The 22,583-nt window shown below is 44.8% G+C and overlaps 1 protein-coding gene across 3 annotated transcripts in view; it reads right to left on the bottom strand.

Moving 5' to 3' along the window:
* Positions 1-1,231: 1,231 nt before the first annotated feature.
* LOC147609343 (5'-3' exonuclease family protein) overlaps positions 1,232-22,583 on the bottom strand; it is a 34,956-nt gene continuing 13,604 nt past the window's right edge. For 2 of the 3 annotated variants that reach the window (XM_086787676.1, XM_086787678.1), the window contains 9 exons: positions 7,467-7,511; positions 7,229-7,378; positions 6,981-7,113; positions 4,415-4,515; positions 3,144-3,241; positions 2,908-3,000; positions 2,531-2,681; positions 2,280-2,379; positions 1,232-2,178 (listed from right to left, as the gene is read on the bottom strand). In XM_086787676.1, coding sequence (XP_086643802.1) covers positions 1,391-2,178; positions 2,280-2,379; positions 2,531-2,681; positions 2,908-3,000; positions 3,144-3,241; positions 4,415-4,515; positions 6,981-7,113; positions 7,229-7,378; positions 7,467-7,511 — 1,659 coding nt within the window. In that variant the 3' untranslated portion in view covers positions 1,232-1,390. Of the gene's footprint in view, positions 2,179-2,279; positions 2,380-2,530; positions 2,682-2,907; positions 3,001-3,143; positions 3,242-4,414; positions 4,516-6,980; positions 7,114-7,228; positions 7,379-7,466; positions 7,512-19,191; positions 19,281-22,583 lie in introns of those variants that run through there. The other variant, XM_086787677.1, reaches the window with a different exon arrangement.

Genomic DNA, 22,583 nt, shown 5'->3' with positions numbered 1-22,583 from the left:
TTTTCTCCTCTTTCCATGAGACTAAAATACTCTTGCCCATCAAGACGGGGGGTTATGCCATTAGTAAGGTAGAGTTTCACAAAGCTTTCATGGTGGCACGAATTTGGAGGTTAGAGAAAAAGAGGAGGACGTTCTAGGAGATTGGGGTAGAATTTGAATTTTGGTGGAGATGTGCAGAGCACAAGTTAATTGATTAGTCATTAATAATTATAGAAATAGAACTGGTTTTCCCTTGGTCTACATAATTACGTAGAACATTTGCTTGTTGATATAGGCTGACGTGTACACTCTACACAAGCATCGTTTCACACAAAAGTGCGCTATTAGGGGTTGAATGGCTTAATCCAACTTCGTGAGTGCTTTTCGCCCCAAAGCCACAAAATGGCCGCGTGTAATAAGAATTGACGCTTATCTATGCAAATATATACAAAAACAATAATTTCTTTCAACTTATATTTTGAAACCATCCCCAATATAATAAGAAGCCCAAGAATTGAAGTTTTTGCAGCTGAATTTAGAGAGTCCCAAGGTTTAGGAAGTTGAGCTATGGCTAGTTTATTAAAATTAAAATATAATTTGCACGGGAACGAATCTGTGTGAATAACAGAGACGATGTTGAAGGGGGTAACTTGGGAAAAGGCGAAGGAGGACTAAGTGACGTGTAGCAGAAGCCGTGAACTTGCGGCGTACACACGCGAGACAAAGGGAGCCTTGAGGGGCTCAAGGCTGCCTGGCTGATAAAATATGTAGGCTTTTTTTTTACACCACCTATTGAAAGAAATATAGGCTTTTATTATGAAGGGGCTATAGTTCAGAAGCCAATTTGTGTTCTTGCTGGAAATTCTTGCATAGTTTTTGAGTTTGGTTGGAAAATTTGGTTAGTCGCATTTAATTTTTCCCACCACATTTGCTCACTAAAAAAACGCAGTTACCGCTAGATTAATCTGAATCAACCCAAGAAGAAGAAGAAAAAAACGTCCAGAGTACTCAGCAAAAGGGACCTTTACAACAGACGTTTGGAAACTCAGAGATGAGACTGGTACAGACTTGCAATGCCTTCCGTCCGAATGCATTAAAATACACCACAAATTGTGAAGACAACTGACATTGGGTCGACCTAACGATGGTCCCAAAACTGGAAAAAAATTTGGCCCAACCAGAATGAAAGCAAAAATTGTGCTCTTCCTACACACCTTACGCAACAGGGGTAGGCACGCAGCTAAAGGATCTATTAATGATAATGAGCGGATTTCCCACCCTTCTTTTGAATGGTAACTCTGGATATGAAGAGGAGCAAAAGGGAGTGCAGACAAATTGTTGTCCGAAATCAAGAAGTGTTCTGCTGTGGGATGAGGGCTTGTGTGTTAAGGTAGGCGGACTACAATAGATATCAAAGAGTGGGCGCTCTCTGGAAAAACTTGAGAAGGCTCGGTGTAGAGCACACCATTGACGATGAGGCCACCCCTTTGATCTGCCTTGAGCTTTTCGCTGCTTTTGCCTTTGCTGCTTCCTTTTGGTGCTTTGTCACTGGTGGAGTCCTGGAACTGACATTGCCTGCTTTCACCACCACAGGGTGGGAAGCAGTTGAAGCTTGTGCTTTCAAGGACTCTTCCTGCTGCATTGGAGCTTGTGCCTTGGAGAACCCTTGATGCCTCGAATCTTGTAACTTCGCACACTCTGCTTGCATTGAAGTGAGTGTTTTTACGAGCTCTCCTTGCACTGAACCTTGAGATCCTGCAATCTCAGTTACCATTAAAACTTGGGCTGCCCTATCCTTGCTATCTACATCCTCTTCTGCAGAAGATGGCATACCGGCGTCAAGGCTAATCTTGGTGCATGTTTGCGTTTGTTCTTCGTTAGCATTGGCTTGTTCGAGGCTTACGTTCTTGCTGCTGAAGAGTTGCTCGCTGTTGAAGAGAAAATGCCCTTCGCTCGAGCAATTGGCTGATTTGTCTTCTAGTCTCCCTTTCTTGAAAGGATTGTTGTTGGGGGGAAGTGGAAGTACTCTTTTCTTCCCTGGGGACTGTGAGAGAGTCCTGCGCTCATAGCTAGATAAGCATGAAGGTTGCTGCTCATTAGGGCATGGCCATGGAGTGCTACTGTTCGACCTGCATGCGACAAGGTTGAGGTGGGCGAGGAAGCCATTGTCCGGCTGTTGGTTGGCCGCCGAAGAGGACGCTGCCATAGCAAAATGCATGATTTCTGTTAGGATATGCAATAGCTAAAAGCGGGAAAAATAGTAAAGCAGCAAGCAAACAGATTACGGTGTGAGATCTTACCACTTGCGTTTTGGGGGCTGCAGAACACCTCAAGCTCACTCGCAGCCGGTGTTGCAAAGAGTTTCTCGTCCGTTCCTAACCAAACATCTCCCTGCATCAACTAAACACAGCCAAAAAAAGGAAGAGCAGCACAATGCAGCTTAGCTTGAAAGCTTCGTACTAGGTCGTCGCAGCCTCGGGAAAGAGCTGCGCAGTGGGCGCAGAGGGCTACCATGCACGGCAAGAACAGAGGCAGCAGCAATCACACTCACCTCATGGGAGGAGGGGGCGTCCACATGTGCCGTCTTCAGTGTATCAGACGGAGAAGGGTGAACCACACGAGCGAACTCATCAAAAGCGCACATGGAGATGGGGTCGAGGCGGCCCTGTGCGATAGCTAAGGCCCGAGAGGGGGGCAAGTCACTGAGGACATCGTCAAGGGCAATCAAAAAGCAGGGAGAGGGGGGGGGAATGCAAGAATGCCAAAAGCACAGAAGCTCCTGGCAAGGTGGTGAGAGCGAACTACATTTTATAGACGGTATATATGAAATAATTCACGAGGAGAAGCGCCTATGGTTGACAGAACATTGTTTTCCTGCTCAAGTAGGGGGGGGGGCCGGGGGGGAGGGGAATTAAGTGGGCAGGATACGGCCCAAGAAAGTCCAGCTCTCCATTAAATCCTTTCACGAAGTGTGCAGGGAGCGGCTTCAAAAATGATAGCTTCCTAGAGCTGGCATCGTATCTGCACAAAGACACAGCGCACGGCAAGGAGGGCGAGTAAAAGCGTGTGAACAGACCATGTCAGAGAGAGAGAGAGACAGAGAGACAGAGAGGGAGGGAGAGAGAGAAACGCATAATTCTTAAAATTGCAAATTTATCAATTACACTCTCGCATGGTGGAAAATGGCGTTGGCCTGCTTGAACGCGAGCTTGTAGCCCTCTGGAACCGCCAGCTTGCGGTCGAATCGCATGCTAGACAAGACCTGCACACACACAAGCCTAAAAAGCCATCCTCTCAGACATATAGTAAACAATGATGGTGGTAGCTGGCGACATGGATGGAAGCTCCGGCGTGAAGAGGAGGAATCCGAGAAACGTCAAGAAAAAAATGCATCGAGAAACCAACCATGATTACATAGAAAATGGCGAGTTATTTAAATAGTTTTAAAATACTATATACCTTCTTTCTTGAATAGTTTTAGAGAATATAAAAATCCTTTTCTTCTAGCAAGTTATTTGCACAGTATAATAGTAAAATAACATTATATTATGTCCTTCAATCTCCCTAGCAAGCTAATTACAGCTAATTCCCTGTCCGGAACCTATCAATCAGCACATCAATTCAATGAATAGAAGAATTACCCCAAAAATCGAATGGATAACCAGTTAGTCTAGGGTCCTTGACAACATTTCTTCACACTTTTTTAATTGACATGATATGCTAGATGTGAAAACACAAACACACACATACATATGTTGCAATAGAATATCAAAAGAGAATGAGAAGTTGCAGTTAAATGCCCCTCCAGTGTACGTTGGATGATTATGAATATTATCTGTGGGAATCAATTGAGATGGATGGTGCATATATGCACCACATTGTACTTCCATGAAACCATGATGATACACAAGCTTGAGAGTGTATGTATGTATGTACTTGCTATTCAGCATAATGATACACAAGCTTGAAAGTGTATGTATGTATGTACTTGCTATTATGCACATAATGATACACAAGCTTGAAAGTGTATGTATGTATGTACTTGGTGATTATGCATGAAATCCTCTCTTTCATACATCATACAAAATTATGAATGTAAGGAAAGGCAAATAAAGAGGTACATGCATGCAACAAAAACACGAGAAAAGGCGAGACGGTGATGAGGTGAATTGTAAATCTGCTGGGTGAAAAATATGCATGTGATCACGATTCACGATCAAGGATATTCTCAAGGATTTTAAATGTCCGAATGTAATAATCACGAAAGGGTGGTTGTTGCAGAGGGAGGATATTCTCTTTGGTTGGATATGGAGGGCAAATGGGTTAGAATGGGAAGGTTAAAAATTATTAACAAAAGTAAGTGTTTGGCTTTAGGATTGATCCTTAAATCCAGAAAGAGAGAGAGAGAGAGAGGGAGAGAGAGAGGAGGCATTACCCGGGCCAGATCACGATACTTGCAGACTAGGCCATGGGCGCGTTTAATTCCAATACCAGGAACAGATGGCAGGAAGTCACATCCCGCCAGAACGCACATCCCTAGAAAGAGTAGCACAAAACACACTTTACTACTCTCTCGAGTCTCATACATCAGATTCTCTCTCTCTATATATACACAAATATATATGTAAGTGTACATCCTACTGTGTGTAGAGAGAGAGAGAGAGACAGAGTGGTTACTAGTAATTACTACAGCAAATATCTTAAAGACAACAAGAAGCTAGTCAGAGAAAGAGGACAAAGCAAAAGCTAGTGCAACAGCAACAAACCAACCGAAGTCTAAGAACTCTCTCTCTCTCTCTCTCTCTCGTTCATTTCTCTCTAACTTCAGATTTTCAACAGTCATATTGAGAAAGGCTTTGAAAGTGGCAGAGTTGCTTTTTGACTAGAGTCATGCTCATTTTTTTAGGGTATTTTGGCCGTAAAATACAGCCACTTTCTCACTGACATAAGGGCTCTCATGCCTGAGTCATTTTGTACATATTTTTTTTATTTTCATCTTTACCTAAAAAATACAGCCACTTATTTTTTTTAAGTGACGGTTAAAAAAATAAGATAGTGTGTAAAATACAGCTGAAAAAGCTAAGGGTGACCAAGCTCGAAGGAGTCAGGACACTCTCTCTCTCACTTCAGACTTTCAATGTTAGTAAATTAGTAATGAGAACAAGGTAGAAGGACTCTCTCTCTATTTCTCTCTCTAAAAGTTCAGACTTTTAATGTTCATAATGAGAAAGAAGCTTTGAAAGTGCAAAGGAAGATAAAGCCTTCTCAGACGACCGCATCACTAACTCTCAATACTGACATGAGAACAAAAGGGACATCAGTTCATTCATGCAGTGCTTATTAAGGCCGCCCAAGAGTGAAGCTGAAGTCTGAACCCCAACACTGAACTGCACGCACTTCATATCTGCCTCTCGATTTGCCAAATTCGCCACCATAGCCAGGCCCCCTTGCCTTTCATCATCATACCATCCTTCCCTTGAAGCTCCCCCACGCAAAAAGTTCCCCCCTATTCTTGCAAGGGTGCCCAGGTTCGAAGATGCCCGCCCATTTGCCCAACCAAATGTGACCCCTTCAGAGTTAACCGTTGCAGGTTTTCACTCTTAATCCTGCTGCAAACGTCCAAAACTGCAGCTCAGACAAAAGAAAACAGAGAATGCACGAAACAAGAGGCCAGCTGCACTCAAGTGCTTGCTGCCTCTCTTGCTCTGGTGAACCCGTGTTGCTAATGCAACATCGATACAAACTTCAAGACAGCTGCTTTCTTGTCTCCACTCTTCTTGAGCTCTGCCCAGTGCCCCCTTCTTGCATCACGATCACATGCCTTTCCACCCTCCTTTAGTCCAAGTCACATTTCTGAAATTTGAAGGCTGCAAAGGGCAGGCATCATCGCAATTTTTCTTACCCTCTTATTCACCCTCACGAGGTCAGTGAGGAAAAATAGGTATAAAAAAACAGGGCCACTCCAACAGAGGTTTTACTGAGCAGTAGCCATGGAGTTAACAATCTCATTTGATTGGCCTGATAAGTCAGTTAATTATCTATCTTTTGAGTCGACTACATAATCCCCGATTACGGCTACCCCTGACGTGTTCCTCAGTAATCTACCCCTGACGTGTTCCTCTACAGGTGCCTGTTGCCATCCCAGCCAAATTCTCTATATCTCTTGCCTGATCAGGACGTAGACAATGCAAACAGAATACACAAAATGGGTTCCTCAGTAAGTCAGTTAATTATCTATCTTTTGAAACGACTAATAATCCCAGATTACGGCTACCCCTGACGTGGTCCTCAGTAATCTATCCTTGACGTGTTCCTCTATAGGTGCCTGTTGCCATCCCAGCCAAATTCTCTATATCTCTTGCCTGATCGGGACGTAGACAATGCAAACAGAGTACACAAAATGGGAATTTTGGCTGCTTTCTTGATCACAGAGCAACCATGAAGACAAGGTACCCACCACGGTAACTGGTTTCGTGGTCATTAGCAGGTAGATAAAAGTGGCCAGTAATTAGCTGTGGGCTTGGTTTACATGCTCCTATTGGTGCAAATTTTAAACCCTTTGTCTCTCTTGCTTGCAACCTTTGTGCTTGCACTTGGATGACTCATGTGCCCAATGCCAGCAAAGGCAGGCTTTTGTTTGTATTCCCTGTTTTCATGATGTAAACATGCTGCCTGCAGGCAATGTATTATGTACCCACTTAGAGGGTATTTTGGTTGCAACCTTATAGAAGTAACCTCACGAGGTGAACCGGGAACAATTGGTGAGAATAGCACCCCTTTTCCGACGCACTTCCCCTTCGGGAGCCCAAGGTCCCTCTCTCCCGGCGGGCAGGGTACTCTGCCCGTAATCGCGAGAAGTGCCGTTAGGTTCTTGTACAACACCCCAACAGAAAACAACAGAAAACCCATGACAAGCTCCTCATTGACCTCTCTTTGCTTGCCAGCTTTCCGTTCACTTACATTCTAACAACGGCCAAAAATAACAAAGCTGTTGTGCTCACCTGTGAAAAGCTCTGGTGTGAAGCAACCAAACCACAAGCTGTTGGGTGCCCCTTCTGAAGTGGTCTTCCTCTTCATGACATCATCCATTCTCACCTCTTCTCCATTGCCATATCTATCCATCTTGTAGATCACCTGTATATATTGAGTTCCATGTCAATGCAAAGTACATATAAACGCTTCAACAAAAAAATACTAACAATCCTTATATCAGGGTGTTCATGTCACATGAGGAGTAAATTTTTCTCACCACATTGCAGCCGTAGGCTAGCAAATCGCTGTCCTCACTTATCACTGCAGCTACCCCACCCTTCTCTGGACCCAACCTTGATAGGTAGGCCAATTGGGCATCAGCTTCATAGGGTGCAACCACGAACTCCACACCCTCTGCTCTAAGGACCTGCAAATTGGTCATTCTCACAGTAAAATCCTCCTAAACTCTCACTAAAACCATGTTCACCCCAAGGATTAGCTCAATGGGGAGTTACCTTGATAAATTCGTGTGCCATCAATGGTGTTATTTCCACTGCCCTCTGCACCATTGCCGAAACTGGTATTAGAATGCAATTTTAAACCGTAAATTCACCTCCATAAAGCATAATCAGATAGAAAGCAATAAAAAAGTGAGTCCAAATTGTACTAGAACTTAATGAGAAACCCTGGTTACTCAGTAAGAATGATGTGCGTAAATACTAGGGGCTGAAAATACTGTAGTTTGTTGTACAGGGTTATTATTTATTACCCTTAGGGACTTCAATGAAAAACAACGTTGGTTAATATACTTCGATTAGAAATAATTATTACGTTTGTAACTAGTCTCTCTTTGACTACACTTCAGGCATAACCAGCACATCTTATTAGTGCCTCAAGTGATCTGCAGCTAGCATATCTTCAGCTCCAATGTGCCAAGACAGTGGTACAACATGGACACCTCCTCGAGGTTGTTTCTGGCCTTTCGTGTTGACTTCATTAGTGCTTGCCGAATCAACCAGTTGCAATTATACCTGAAGACCTGTGGAGCAGTAATCGCTCTTTCTTTCTTATTATGAGGCGTGTGAGGCTAATACAATTGTCAAGGAATCTAATTGGTTTCTCTGGTCATTCCCTTTAATCAACTCGCTAATCACCCCTGGTCATTCCTGCAACGCACCTCAGATTATCACCCAGCAGCACGGTCAGCATTGGGCGGATACCACACACGTTGGGCGGCTAGATTTGAGCCGGCCAACAGCCATGCGCGCAGGTGTATGAAAGGGCCAACATTAATTATAAAGTTACTGGAAGGTTATTCTGGGACTCAAGCCACCAACAACCAGCATTTGGGCAGAAGCTGGGCTTTCCGCAAATTTGAGTTACTCAGAGATTGGTCACATTTTGGGGTTAATTTCACATCAAATACATAATCATTTATCTTGTATCATTACTTGCAACTTGTGAGTTATTAATGTATGCAAGTATTCTTCATCAATTAGCTCCATTTAATGTATGCAAGTATTCTTCATCAATTAGCTCCATTTAATGTTTGCAACAAGGAGCTTAGGACTAGCAATTTTTTTCCTCCCAACATTCCATCTTTGTTGGTTGTCTAGCTGAAGAAGCAGGGGAGTACAAGTTAGTTTAGCCTAGGATGCTAGAAAAGGAAATTTTCTAGCATCTCCTATGTGTTGCCTGCCTAATTAGGGTAGAATCAAAGGAGCATAATAAGATATGGGGAAAGAAAGCAGACTGGATTGAGATGTTGGCTGCCCAGATATCATTGCGCTCTCTACTCGGTCGGGCAAAGCTTGCAACCCTGTGTGCCAGTCACACTGAACATTTGACAGATTGCCATGCATGTTGTCATCATGAGGAACAATCTCATGATTGCCATGGCCATTGTATGAGGGACAATCTCGCAACTGCTACGCTACAGTCTGGAGCGGTGTCACGAGAGAACGCATGATCACTCTCCGGACATTCCATCACCAACAGCAAAAGAGCGAGGATTATTACACTTCAAACATTAGTGGGGGAGTTGCACCACGCCATGCACTCTACAGTACATGGTCTATGGTCTCGTTTTCAACCAGGGAATTTAAAAGAAGCGTCTTCGCAACCATCAGAGGAGTTGGGTGAAGAATCTTTGGCTTCAATGACAATTTCTTCAATTTATGCATCATTTCAAGAGGACATATCACCAGATGCCTCTTATCTGAGAACAACATGCCCATGGATTTGTCCTGACCAAAGGAGGACATGTCAATGGATGTGTTCGCCACCCATGTATAGGCAAAAGCAAGCATCTTGGATGCTGATCGGACGACGGCTCGAGTTTTTGCTTCAATGCATCGCAGAGTCTAGTCTCTAGAGTATGCTCCACTTGTAGGTGTCCATAGGAAGTACTGGACATCATAGCCAATAGGATGTTAGTGGATGTTAGTCTGACCATAAAAGACCATGTTGGTCTGAGCATAAAAGACCAAGGAAGTACTTATGGATACAAGCTCAACTCAGCGCTAAGGGGAAATATCTGTTTTTTCATGTTGCTTGGGATTTGGCCGAGATGGATTTGGTGATTAATCTAAATGCATACTCTTATAGATGGAGATTTTTGCATGACTTCTTGACGAGTATGCCACAAACATTCTCTACAAGAGGATTACAAGCCAGTACTTCTACAAGAGATGCTTGATTAGAGGTTTTGTCAAGAGTTTTGTTTGCAAGTTTTGGATGCAAAGTGGCCTCGCCCCAATGTTGCGTGGGCTGCTCGCTATGTTGCTTGAGTTGCTGGGTAATAATCTGCAAGTGCATTGCATTCTCCTCCAGTAAGATGGCAACTGTCCTCAGCTGCATGGGATCCATACGAGTGTCACACATTGAAAAACTCCAATCCAATGGAATTGACTAGCTTGAGATTTAGGGGCAAAAGCACGAACAACATGCCACAAAACAGGCCAGGTCTGAGCAGGCACCAGTTGACAAATAACGTAGCTAGGATTCGGTGGACAGCACATGCTGCACAAACAAATTGAGGCCAGTAGCCATGCACCCACGAGAGGGTAACGTTGATCATAAAGTTATTATAAGGTTAATTTGGGGCTTTTCAGTTAATCAACCGACCCACGACCTGTGCAAAAGCAGCCAACTAGCCCATGTGATGGGGGGTTGGGGAGTTGAGGGAGTTAGCCTAGCAATAAAGCTTTGGCTTTGGAAGCTACTCCACCCCTTTCCCACACCATAAGGTATGGGTTTTTGAAAGAAATGAACCTCCTCAAAATTAGCTATGTGCACAAATCATGGGCGGCTATAAATTCTCATCAGCCCCAATTTAGTGATTGATATTATTTGGGCAGCCAAGAACAACCAACGTTTGATGAAAAGCTCAGCTTTCTGCCAATTTGGGTTACCTGGAGATTGGTCACTTGGGGATAATTTTGCATTAGATATACAGAAGTTTCTCTTGTTAGTCTGCTTGTATTTGTGTCAAGTCTTCGTTGCATTAGTATTCACGGTTGTTGGTTGCAGGAGGATGCATTATCATTGCAGTTTTTAGAAAGAGAAGTAATCTGAGTTGCCAGATAGTTATCATCTTTCCCATCAACATCAAGTACAGCCATTATGATTGGAATCCGAGTTGTCAGCTTGAAAGGGAAATGGCCTTGATCAACCAATCCCCCAAAAAATGGCTCCACTGTAGACTCAACCTCCTTATCCCCATATTCGTGCAGACAGTTTCCCTTGTCCATATTGCTTTGTAACCGCAATTCTCTAATGTTCTCATTGAAAATTTTGCTTGATAGCAAATGATCCATATGAGCAAAGACTATACAAGCTCCATTCCTTGCATCATAGTTAAACTATTAGAAGGTCCTTACGACAGCCAATTCTCTAGAGGAGCCTGCCTTTCTAGCATATGTAAGAGACATTGTGGAAATTCTGCCTTGTGCTCAAGATGGAATGTTGAATGGGACAAATTACACTCTGTGGAAGTTCAAGATTAGGTCTATTCTTGATTCTCATATGAGTTGTGGAAAACCACAACCGGGGTTGATGCAAACCCAAGTCCTACTCTGGATCCAACAGACCTACTACATGCCATACTACCAAGTCTTGCTCTCGCTTTGGCATGGAGGTGAAGGAATACAGATACGCTATGTGCCATTGTTACCAACATCACTAATTTGGTGATGATGCCAATTTAGTATACTACCACATCTTCTGAAGCATGGCAAGTTATTGAGAACCAATATGAGACGAGGAATCAAAGAAGGGTTAGAATCAACTTGTAAAAGAAAGGCATTCTAAAGGAGAAGCAACAAAACAGTTCATATCATGGATAAAGAATCTATAAGATCAGATGGTGACGGTGGGGATCACTAAGACCAGTGAAGAACTAACACGAGGATGCATCAATGTGTTTCCCCAGAAGTATGACAATTTGGTGACTTCACTGAACACACAAGTGCACAACCTACCTCTTACTTTTGAGGAGTTTAGCACTATGCTAATGAAAGAGGAGATGTTTAAAAGCCAAAGATGGTAGTGACGATGCATTCTCCACAAATGCAAAGTAAGGTAAGGGGAAGGACCCTTGTAATTCCAATGCTTTTGAGAAGAAGAAGAAATCAAAGGCAAAGTGTTTCTACTACGCCAAGCTTGGTCACGTGGTCAAATCATGTAGACCTCAAAAACAATGTTGAAGCAAAATTGAAGCTATTTAAATTTATGCAAAGACAAAACATTCCTCAACATCCGATGGTTCATGGATCATCGATAGTGGAGCATCCCAACATATGACGAATCAAGAGGGCTGGTATACCTCCCTCAAGCCTATGGAGAAGCCCATCTCGGTAGCAATTGAGAACGACGCCAAATCCCAGATCAAGTACCATCTCTTTTGTTTCTAGCGAAGGTGATACTAAAAAGTTGTCCGATGTCCTTTATGTATCAGACATCAAGAGGAATCTGTTGTTTGTAGTGCAACCATAGCTGACCGTAACTTAAAGGTCTTAAAGATTTTTTTTATAAGATTGGTATAGTCATCACAAGTGCCAACGGCAATGTCGTGGGAGAAGAATCTAACGCAATAACTTATATGAATTCTCAGTTTTTATAGCCCGAGCCGATGTCGAATCAAGCAAACTATGGCATGAAAGATATGGTAGTCTTAAAAAAGATACAAGAACTGGGATTGTAGCACATCTACTAGCATTTTTAGAGATGTCAAATGTATTTAAAGCTTGTATGATGGACAAGCAACATCAGCATGCATTTCCACATGATGGGCAAGCAACATCGACATGCACTTTCACAAGAAAGCAAGAATCATGCGAAGGCTTCTCTAGAGCTTGTACATACAAGTCTGTGATAAAATGCTAACCATTGCATTGGGTGGTCCTTCCTATTTGCTATTGATCGATGACTTCAGTAGGAAGATGTGGGTGTATTCACTTTGGAATAAGACTGAAGCTTTTCGAAAATTCAGAATATGGTATAGCGTGGTCAAGAATGAGACAAGAAAGAGGCTGAAAAAGTTTCGAACATATCAAGGAGAAAAGTGAATTCAATGCCTACTACAAAGAGTACGAGATCGAGAGAGATTTGATGGTTGCCCATACTCTACAACGAAATGATATTGCAAAGCACAAGAATCACAGAGTTGTGGAGATGGCACAGAGTATGCTCAAAGGCAAAGGATTACATAATTCTTTTTGGACCAAAGCACTTAACATTGCAGTGCATATCCTTAACAAGAGTTACACAACGGCAATCAAGGGCATGATACCTCAAGAAGCGTATTTTGGTAAGAAACCTTCAGTTGCATATTTCAGGACATTTTGATGTGGATGCATGTTTCACGCTCATCCAAAATCAAGTGGGATTCCTAGAGCAAGAAGTATATCTTCTTAGGATACAATGGAATCAAAGGATCATCAACTGTATTGTCAAAATATGCAGCAGAGATGATAACCAAATCTGAGACCACAAGAGCAAGTAGAGTGCAGAAAATAGACAGCACAAGAGAAGGAGAGAGATAGGCGTGTAACTCTGCTCTATACACAAGATCCCGGAGTGAAAACAAGATAGAATGGTGTGGGAGCCATGGGGCCATTTTATATGGCCCCAAACATGCAGTCGGCCTGTTGAAAAGGCAGCCGACTAGACCTAAATGTCCACGACCAGCTCCATCCACCAGTCGGCCAGCTGTACACAGTCGAACAGCATACATGAGAGGTCGGGGACCAGAAGGGGCAGTCGGCCAGCATCTAGGACATCTTGACCAGCAGACGGCCAGTGTGTCTGGATCAGCCAGGGTGCAAAGAACTGCCTCCCACACCTGGTAAAAATAGGGAAAAAAATGGGAAAAAATACGAGGAGTGAGGAAAAATGAGAAAACGCCTACAAAGGGCGGGCACGCCCACAACAGAGGCTCTAGTGTCTGATAAAGATAGGAGATGACTTCTAACACCCCCTCTCAACTCCTGGCTGTGAAATCAACCCTAAGGAGCTGGAGTGCCACCTGAGCGTAGCCTGAGGTAGAGACTTCGTGAAGAGGTCCGCCGCATTGTCCTCCGTCGAACAATAAAGTAGCAAGATGTCACCAGCCAAGATCTTCTCGCGTACAAAGTGATACTGTATCTCTATGTGCTTGGTTCGGGCATGGAAGACCGGGTTCCGAGCAATAGCTATACAACTCTGGTTATCACACTGGATGACTGTGGGCTCCTTCTGTGGAAACCCAATCTCGCCTAGCAGCCTCCGCAACCACACAACCTCGCAAGCAGCACCACAAGCAGCCCGGTACTCTGCCTCTGTCGAAGATAGGGCAATAGTTGGCTGCCTCTTACTGCTCCAAGAAATTGCTCCTGAGCCGAGGGTAAAACTGTAACCTGAAGTGGATCTCCTTCTCTCCTCCCCAATCTGAGTCACTCCAACCTTGGAGTCTGACTCCATCCCCTCCTGTGTAAAAGAGTCCTAGATCCTTCGTACTCTGCAGATACCGCAAGATCCGCAATCTTGCGTCCCAATGAGACTTGAATGGCGTCTGCATAAAAGAGCTCAACAGCCCCATAGAGAAGCTCAAGTCCAATCTGGTGTTCAGCAACCAAATCAATGAACCAACCAACTTCCGATACTGCGAGGCATCAACTGGCTCACAAGGATCATTAACAGTTAACTTTGTATTTGGGTCCATCGGCGAAGTAATAGGCTGGCAGTTCTCCATCCCAAAGGCCTCAAGCAACTCATGAACATACCGCTGTTGAGAGACAAAAAACCCCCTCTGGGTCTGCCAGTCTCCAATCCCAAAAAGAAGTGGAGTAAGCATGGGTCGGTCATCTCAAACTCCTTTGATAAGGCAGCCTTCATCACGCCAATGTGCTCCACATGACCGCCGGTGAGAATGAGATCATCCACATAAAGGATGATAATCATAACCATGCTGCATTCTCGAAAGAGATACAGGTTGGGATCTGCAACCGATCTCTGAAAACTAGTCCGAACAAAGAAGGAATCAATCTTCTGATTCCAAGCCCTGGGAGCTTGCTTAAGACCATACAAGGCCTTACGTAACCTGTAAACCATCCCTTCTGATCCTGGAACAACAAAGCCTGGAGGCTGCTCAACATACACCTCCTGCAAGTCACCATTAAGGAACGCAGATTTTACATCCATTTGATACACAGGCCACCTCTGAGAAGAAGCAAGGGCAAGAACGGTCCGAATCGTGATCATCCTTGCTATCGGTGCAAAGGTGTCCTCGTAGTCGATGCCTGGCCGTTGAGCCACCACGAGTCTGGCTTTGTGTTTGTCCACCGACCCATCTATCTGACGCATATTTGGTCTTAAAGACCCATTTGACACCAATGACCGACCGTTTCGACGGCCTCGGTACCAACTCCCATGTGTTGTTCTTCTCGATGGCATCAAGTTCCACCTCGGCTTTCCTCCAAGTATCCTGTGAAAGGGCTTCCTTAATGGAAGTGGGCTCCTTGTCTCGCATAATACGAGACATCAAAGCATAGTTTACCTGAAGAAGCTCCGTTGTATTACTTTTGTCGTGGACTCTGTGCGATCTTCGAGGGCCGTCCTCTGTGGTCCACTTGGAGGGTAGCTCCATGACACCTGACTCCCGAAGGGTGTCCATCAACCACCTAGGTACTCGAACAAATCGTGGAGCCTCCTGCCGTTGCAGGGGCTCTACTCCAGCTACGGGCTCAACCTCCTGTACTAACTGTGGTTGATCAACTGGAACAATGGACTGGAAATCATCATCAGACTCCTCTGGATCTCCAAGAAGTGGCGGCTCCTCGACAGTGGATACTGGAACATGCTCATCAAAGACCACATCTCGGCTGACAACAATCTCATTCCTCTCTAGATCATACAATCTGTATCCCTTGGAAAGAGAATTATACCCCACAAATATAAGCTTGCGGGATTTGGAGTCAAGCTTCCCCCTCTGTTTCTTCGGAATATGTACACACGCATCGCTCCCAAAAACACGGAAGTGGGAAACATCAGGTTTCCTGCCAAAGTATGCCTCAAATGGAGTCATTAGGTACTGAAGTCGTTGGAGACCGGTTGAGGGTATGGACAGCCGTTTTGCCACAGCCTCTTCCCAAAGTGGATGAGGAAGATCACGATGCTCCAGCATGGTCCTCTCCATCTCCATCACAGCCCTGTTTTTGAGTTCTACAACTCCATTCTCTGAAGGTGATCCTGTATTGGCCAGTTCCCTCTTGATGCCATGATCTGCACAAAATCTGAGAAAAACATTCGAAGAGAATTCACCCCCTTTGTCAGCCCTGAGAGTCTTTACCTACAATCCAGACTCTTTTTCCACCATCACGTGCCAATCCTTGAACCGTGCAAAAGCTTGGTCCTTCTGTGAAAGAAAGTAGACCCACGTGAATCTGGTACAGTCATCAACAAGTAGCATGAAATAGAGAGATCCTCCCAATGATGGTGTCTGTTGAGGTCCACACAAGTCAGTGTGAATCAACTCCAATGGTTTTGAAGCCCGCCTGGAAGCCTGCTTCGGAAAGGATTCCCTGTGCTGCTTGTTACCACCTATGCAAGCACCTATGCAAAAACTGCAATGTCCTTGCCTGCTGCCAACATCTGGCAAGCCAACCACCATCTGGTCCCGGAAAGCTCGCCGTAGTGCATCCACATTTAAGTGGCCAAAACGAAAATGCCACAAATCTCCGACTTGAGAACCTGTCAATGAGGAGAGTGCAGAGAGCTTGTAGATACCATTCTCCACACCGCCTTCCCAAACAACCTGGCCAGTCTCACGGTCCCGTAGAACAGCTGAATGCCCTCAAATTCCACCCGAAAGCCAATCTTGCATACTTCATGCACTGACAAAAGATGAAAACCAAGGGCAAGGACGTAAAGAACACGGGAGGCATGCTTGCCTCCCTTGCCGTCGGGAATAATCTCCATCCGGCTCTCACTGTCGTTTCAGATCCAAAAAGAAGTCTCGAGACGGAATCATGTACCTGGAAGCACCACTGTCAAGAATCCATTCCCGGGTATCCTTTGCGGTGAAGCCAACTGCCTCCTCGCTCAAAGAGATGAAGCATCTCAGTCCATCATCTCTAAGTGCACAAATGCAGGAGTCTTTGCAGTTGAGGCTAAAGAATCAGCACTCTTCCCAGTCCGCTTAGGACACTTCCTCCAATAGTGGCCTTTCTCGCCACAATCATTGCAGGACCTCTCGGCCTTCAGTTTCTCTCGATCTGTGTCATGCTTCTTCTCAGAAGACTTCTATGGTGAAGCCTTCCCTTTGCCCTTGTTGTTATTCCGGCCTTTCGGCCGTTGGCCAGTTAAGGCCTCCGAACCTCCGTTGTGAGGAGGGTTCGTGAATCGTTCCTCCTGGTCCAAGACCATGGGCACAAGCTCCTTCCATGTAATGATGGTTGCAAACCATGCCCAATGCCCAATGCAGTGACAGGCAATCCAAGTGGAGTCAATTGTTCCAATAATTTGGGGGAATGATTGAAGGCATCTCGGGCAAAAATAACCCCGTTGCCAATACTCTTAGTCGAAAGGGCCCTATTCAGACATTGCAAGAGTCCACTGTACTAGAAATTCAAGGCAAAGACTTAAACAGTATGAAGACACAGTATCCGGATTCGGAAAGTTCGGGACTCAATATTCAAAACCAGGCCACTACAGTATACGGGATGGTTGGTTGTTTTTCAAGAACCGTCTTTGTGTACTCAAAGAAAAGCGCCTAGTCCTCTACGATGCCCATGACTCTCTTGTTAGGGATCATACAACAATACCTTGGAGAAGTTAGAGAGGTCATTCTATTAGCCTAAGATGCAACGGGATGTCTACCAACATGTCCAATCATGCCAGATATGTCAAAAAGTGAAAGTTCCTCATACCAAACAGGCATGGTTGCTTCAACCTTTCCCTATTCTTGAGGGACCCTTTCACGACATCAGTATGGTCTTCGTAGGTCCTCTTCCCGCCTCAGCTGGATCTAGAAACACAAAGTGTTGACCATTGTTGACAGATTCAATAAGTTTTGCATGCTCATTTCGTGCAAGCAAACAACCACAACCGAGGACATAGCTCGCTTGTTCATTTGGTTTTGGTACCCCATTGGTGATTTACCACAGACTATCACATCAGATAGAGATCCAAAATTTACGTCCCATTTTTGTGGAGAGCATTATTTGACAACTTTGGGACTAAGTTGCAGTTGTCCACCAGTGCATTCCATCCTCAAACAAATGGCTAAACAGAAATTTACAATCAATTGGGCTTTGACATTCTCAAATCATACTGCCATGACCAACAGTCGAAATGGAAACAATATCTTCCTTTAGTTCAAGCAATCCTAAACGATACTCAATCATCAAGTATTGGTCGAACATCGTATGAGGCAACATTTGGTCGTCGGTTCTCATCTCTTTTGACAAGACAGGTGTCACCGTCTCTTGAGGCCAATAAAACCATCGAGACATTCTCGGAGATCATGGAGTCAATAAAGGAGCGCCTTGCTAAGACTCAGGAAGCATATACCGGCAAGCCAACATATCCAAGTGAGATGTCAACTTTAAGGAAGGAGATTAGGTATATCTCTGCATCATGAAACAACAGCTAAAGCAAGTGGACAAGCGTTGTCCCAAACTATCATTCCGAAGTTTCGGCCCATTTCCAGTCATTCAAAGGTTAAGTGATGTCTCTTTAAAGTTAAAGTTGCCGAAAAGTTGGACTATGCACAATGTCTTTCATGTTTCTTGGTTGAAGCCATATGTAGGTCCAACATTGCAAGATATATCCGAAGAGCAACAACCAGATATGATAGATGAAGCTGAACTCATAGAGCTAGAGCAAATTCTCCTCCACACACGGAAGCATGGATCCGATCAAAGAATAAGACAGTTCTACATGAAGTTTAAATACCGCGGAACCCATGAAGCGATTTGATTGGATGAAGTGTTCTTTCAAGAGTACCCCCAATTGTTGGCGGACTACTTGGAAGCCTTGAACCTACTACCAAGTTAAGCAGGAGGGAAAGTCACGTGCACCTGAGTACACAGTGACACGCTGACATAATCATCAGTGCAACATTTGTACAGAAGTAGAACCTTTTCTAGGATTATTTGTCGTACGCCGTGACCCCATTGTGATCCCTCAGTCCAAGGACAGTCAGACACGAGCTACGTAGGTCAATCTCTGAACTTTAGAGGTCGGTCAGCTGTCAGTCCTCTTAACCCACTTGGAGAAAGCATCATTCAGAAGCATGTAGTTGTCAACCTTAACATTAGATGCATGTAGGCATGTTTAGGTTCATTCACATAGAAGGAACTAGCCCCAACTTGGGCTACCCTTTGCAAAAGGCATCCAAGCCTTTCCCATTCAGTCGGCCAGCCCATGTGGCTTTGACCATGCGGTCGGCCAGCCCATGAGGCTTGGGGTCTAGTCGGCCAGTACCCGACCAGCCCCACAACAGCCGACTGGGCACAGTTGGCACCCGACCAAGCATTGGATCAGCCGACAACACCCGACCAGGTTTTGGAGCAGCCGACTAGCCATTTCATCTAGTCGTGGGACTTTTGCATCAGCTAAGGCAGCCGACAGCCTTCTAAGGCATCGTGGGACTTTTGCATCAGCCGACAGCCTTCTAAGGCAACCGATTACAGTTCTGAGGCGGTATAAAAGCATAACCTCAGCCCACACAAAATCATTCAGGTATATTCAGCAAAGTACCTTCAGTTTGCAGCATCCAAACACTCCAAGCTAAGAAGGAAGATACTCTTCACATTCAGCCAACATATGTGCAGTCCTACAACTATCTGGACTTGCATCAATGGCCAAGGAGAATCTTCAGCAAAGCCTTGGGATAGGTGGATACTCAACCGACGTACGGTCTTCCTCGTCCTTGCGTTGGGCATTCATATCATTTGTACTCAGCATTGTACAGCATTTCTCCAAAGAATAATATAAGCAAATACTATCAGAATGCGCAACGGAAGACTAACGCACGTAGGAGACGCATCACCATCGAGCACCACGAACGCCCCCAACGGGCACTGCAGCATCCCTCCACACTGGGCTCCTTTCCCCTGGTGAGTTGCCTCCCAAAACACCGGCCGGAGGAGATGATTATGACAAGGTGCCACTCTAGCCTATATATGGCTCTTCAACTTCCCATGCTTCCACTTATGGGATAATCCAAGGCACCTTCTAGCCATAGATCACAGGCTCGAAATCGCCAACCTTCCAACACCCTCCCTCGATTTGAGCTCCGCAAGCCACCGAGGCGTGAGGGGGTCGCCCAGGACCACACACGCTTGAGCCGCCCAGAACCACACACGCCCGGGCTTTGATACCATGTCAGAATACACAGCGGAGATAATAACCAAATCTGGGAACACGAGCAAACGTAATGCAAAAAAATAGCGAGAGAGAGAGAGAGAGAGAGAGAGAGAGAGAGAGACGTGTAACTCTGCTCTATACACACAAAGAAGATCCAGAATACGATACAAGATGTGGCAAGGGCTGTGGGGCCATTTTATATGGCCCCCATACAACAGTCGAGGCCTGTAGCAAAGGCAGCCGACAGGCTCTGAATCTCCATGACCAGCCACATACACCAATCTCCACGACCAGCCACATACACCAATCGGCCGACTATACGCACATAGGAAGACTAACGCACGTAGGAGACGCATCACCATCGAGCACCACAAACACCCCCAACGGGCACTGCAGCATCCCTCTACCGAGCTCCCATCTCCGGGTGAGCTACCTCCCAAAAACACCGGCCGGAGGAGATGATTATGACAAGGTGCCACTCTAGCCTATATATGGCTCTTCAACTTCCCATGCTTCCACTTATGGGATAATCCAAGGCACCTTCTAGCCATAGATCACACGCTCGAAATCGCCAACCTTCCAAACACCCTCCCTCGATTCGAGCTCCGCAAGCCATCGAGGCACGAGGGGGGTCGCCTAGGACCACACACACCCGGGCTCTGATACCATGCTAGAATACGCAACGAAAGACTAACGTACGTAGGAGACACATCACCATCGAGCACCACGAACACCCCCAACGGGCACTGCAGCATCCCTCCACACTGGGCTCCCATCTCCCGGTGAACTGCCTCCCAAAACACCGGCCGGAGGAGATGATTATGACAAGGTGCCACTCTAGCCTATATATGGCTCTTCAACTTCCCATGCTTCCACTTATGGGATAATCCAAGGCACCTTCTAGCCATAGATCACACGCTCGAAATCGCCAACCTTCCAACAAATACTCCTCCTGCTTATAAGGGGGGGGGACCTTCAGTGGGTATTGGGACCCAATACTGTGTCGTCTTCTATATTCTCGTTCTCTTCTCTCTCCCTACTCTCTAAAGTTGATGCTAAAAATTCTCACCACATAAAGGTATACAGAAGGCCCTATTGTGCATTATCACAATCAAGCTCAGTGCATGTAACACCAAGCCTAAAAGACGCTTGAGCAGAAGGCCAAGGAGGGAATTATTGGAGGTTATCTCCAACCAGATGAGCAAAAGCATTACTAGGCAGAGAAGCATTGTTTCTTCCATCAAGTAGGCCATTGTTTCTTCCATCAAGTAGGTCATGGTAAGGAGTGCACTAAGTGGCAAACTAAGAAAGCCACCAAAGCATCATCCTCTACACTGGTCACTGCTGAGGCTACACCCAATATTCCACTGCAATTCAACTTTTACCTTCTTTGAATCTAGTACCCCCAATGGTATTTGATGATAAGTAGGAGGACGAGGCTAAAGGATAGACGAAAGCTCTAATCCGTGCTTATGGCACAGCTAAGGGACAACAGTTCATTGTTATATTCGACATGGGCAACTATGAGGACGCTATCTTTCCGTAGTTGGCTACGAAGATGAGTTGTACACATTAGTGTCTCACAAAATTAGTCGTGGATGGGTTCCCACCTTGTCTCCGCACATACATCACTTATACCACTTCTGGGATGTGACATGATTCTCGACATCCAGTGGTTCCGAGAGCATGTATGCCTATTCTTGATTGACTGATTCTCGACATCCAAGACTTCACAATTATTAACTGTTTACTTGAGTCCATCATAATTCGCAAGAATAGGAGTATTGCAAAAATCCCACTCATTTGGCCAAAATCTTGTAGGCCGTCCCTAGAAGGGTGATGGGTCTCCACTACCGGATCTCCAATCTATCACCACCCTCCTTGGGAATCAAATGTATCAAGCCCTCTGTGAGCCTCTCTAGCATGGCACCTGTGAGCATAATCTCATTGAAGGCAACACGAAGGCCACCTTCCATAAGGTTCCAATGGCGAAGAAAGAAAGAAGCAGGAAGCAACCCAATGAGCTCTCAAAAAAGAAGACGAATGTGTGTTGACTTATGTCTGAGCCCAAAAGTCTGTTGTTCAACCAACAACACCCTTAGAAAAAAAAGCTAGCAAGTCTCCTTCCAAAGTTCCAAGACATCATGTTGAGAAATAATATCCTACCCACACTCCTACACCCAGTCATCCTAAAGATCATCGCATTGAGTTGGTCCTTGGAACAAATCCACCAGGTAAGTTCCCGTATCACCTATGTAAGGCATTGGAAGGCGATGAATAATAGTTATCTTAGTTACTCCGAGCCAGATTTATCCACCATCATCCTCATCGTTCATTGCACCCATCTTATTCTTGCAAAATAAAGATAAGACTACACGTTTATGTGTGAACTACAAGACACTAAATAAGCTTACCATCAAAAATAAGTTCCCAATCTGCCCAAAATTGAGTACATTTTGAAGCATCTGAATGGTGCTAAGTATTTTTCAAAAATAGACCTCAACAGTGGCTATCACCAAGTTTGGATTTTTACAACTGACAGCTTTTCGAACGAACTGAAGTCACTATGAGTTTGAAGCGATGCCATTTGATCTCATCAATGGACGAATGACATTCAATAAAATGATGTCTTGGATATTCATTGAGCTAATTGGAAAGTGTGTATTCATCTTCTTGTACTAATCTTTTCTACCTTTGCAGAGCAACATGAGCAAGATGTGGAGAAGGTCTTACAACTTTTACTAGACAATGAGCTCTACATTAACAAGAAAAAGAGCCCATTT

Source organism: Cibotium barometz, chromosome 51 (assembly GCF_041138505.1).
Source record: "Cibotium barometz isolate CiBa-2024 chromosome 51, ASM4113850v1, whole genome shotgun sequence".
NCBI classification, from domain to species: domain Eukaryota; kingdom Viridiplantae; phylum Streptophyta; class Polypodiopsida; order Cyatheales; family Cibotiaceae; genus Cibotium; species Cibotium barometz.
The sequence above is the reverse complement of the archived record's forward strand: the minus strand, read 5'-3'. Positions and strand labels throughout refer to the sequence as shown.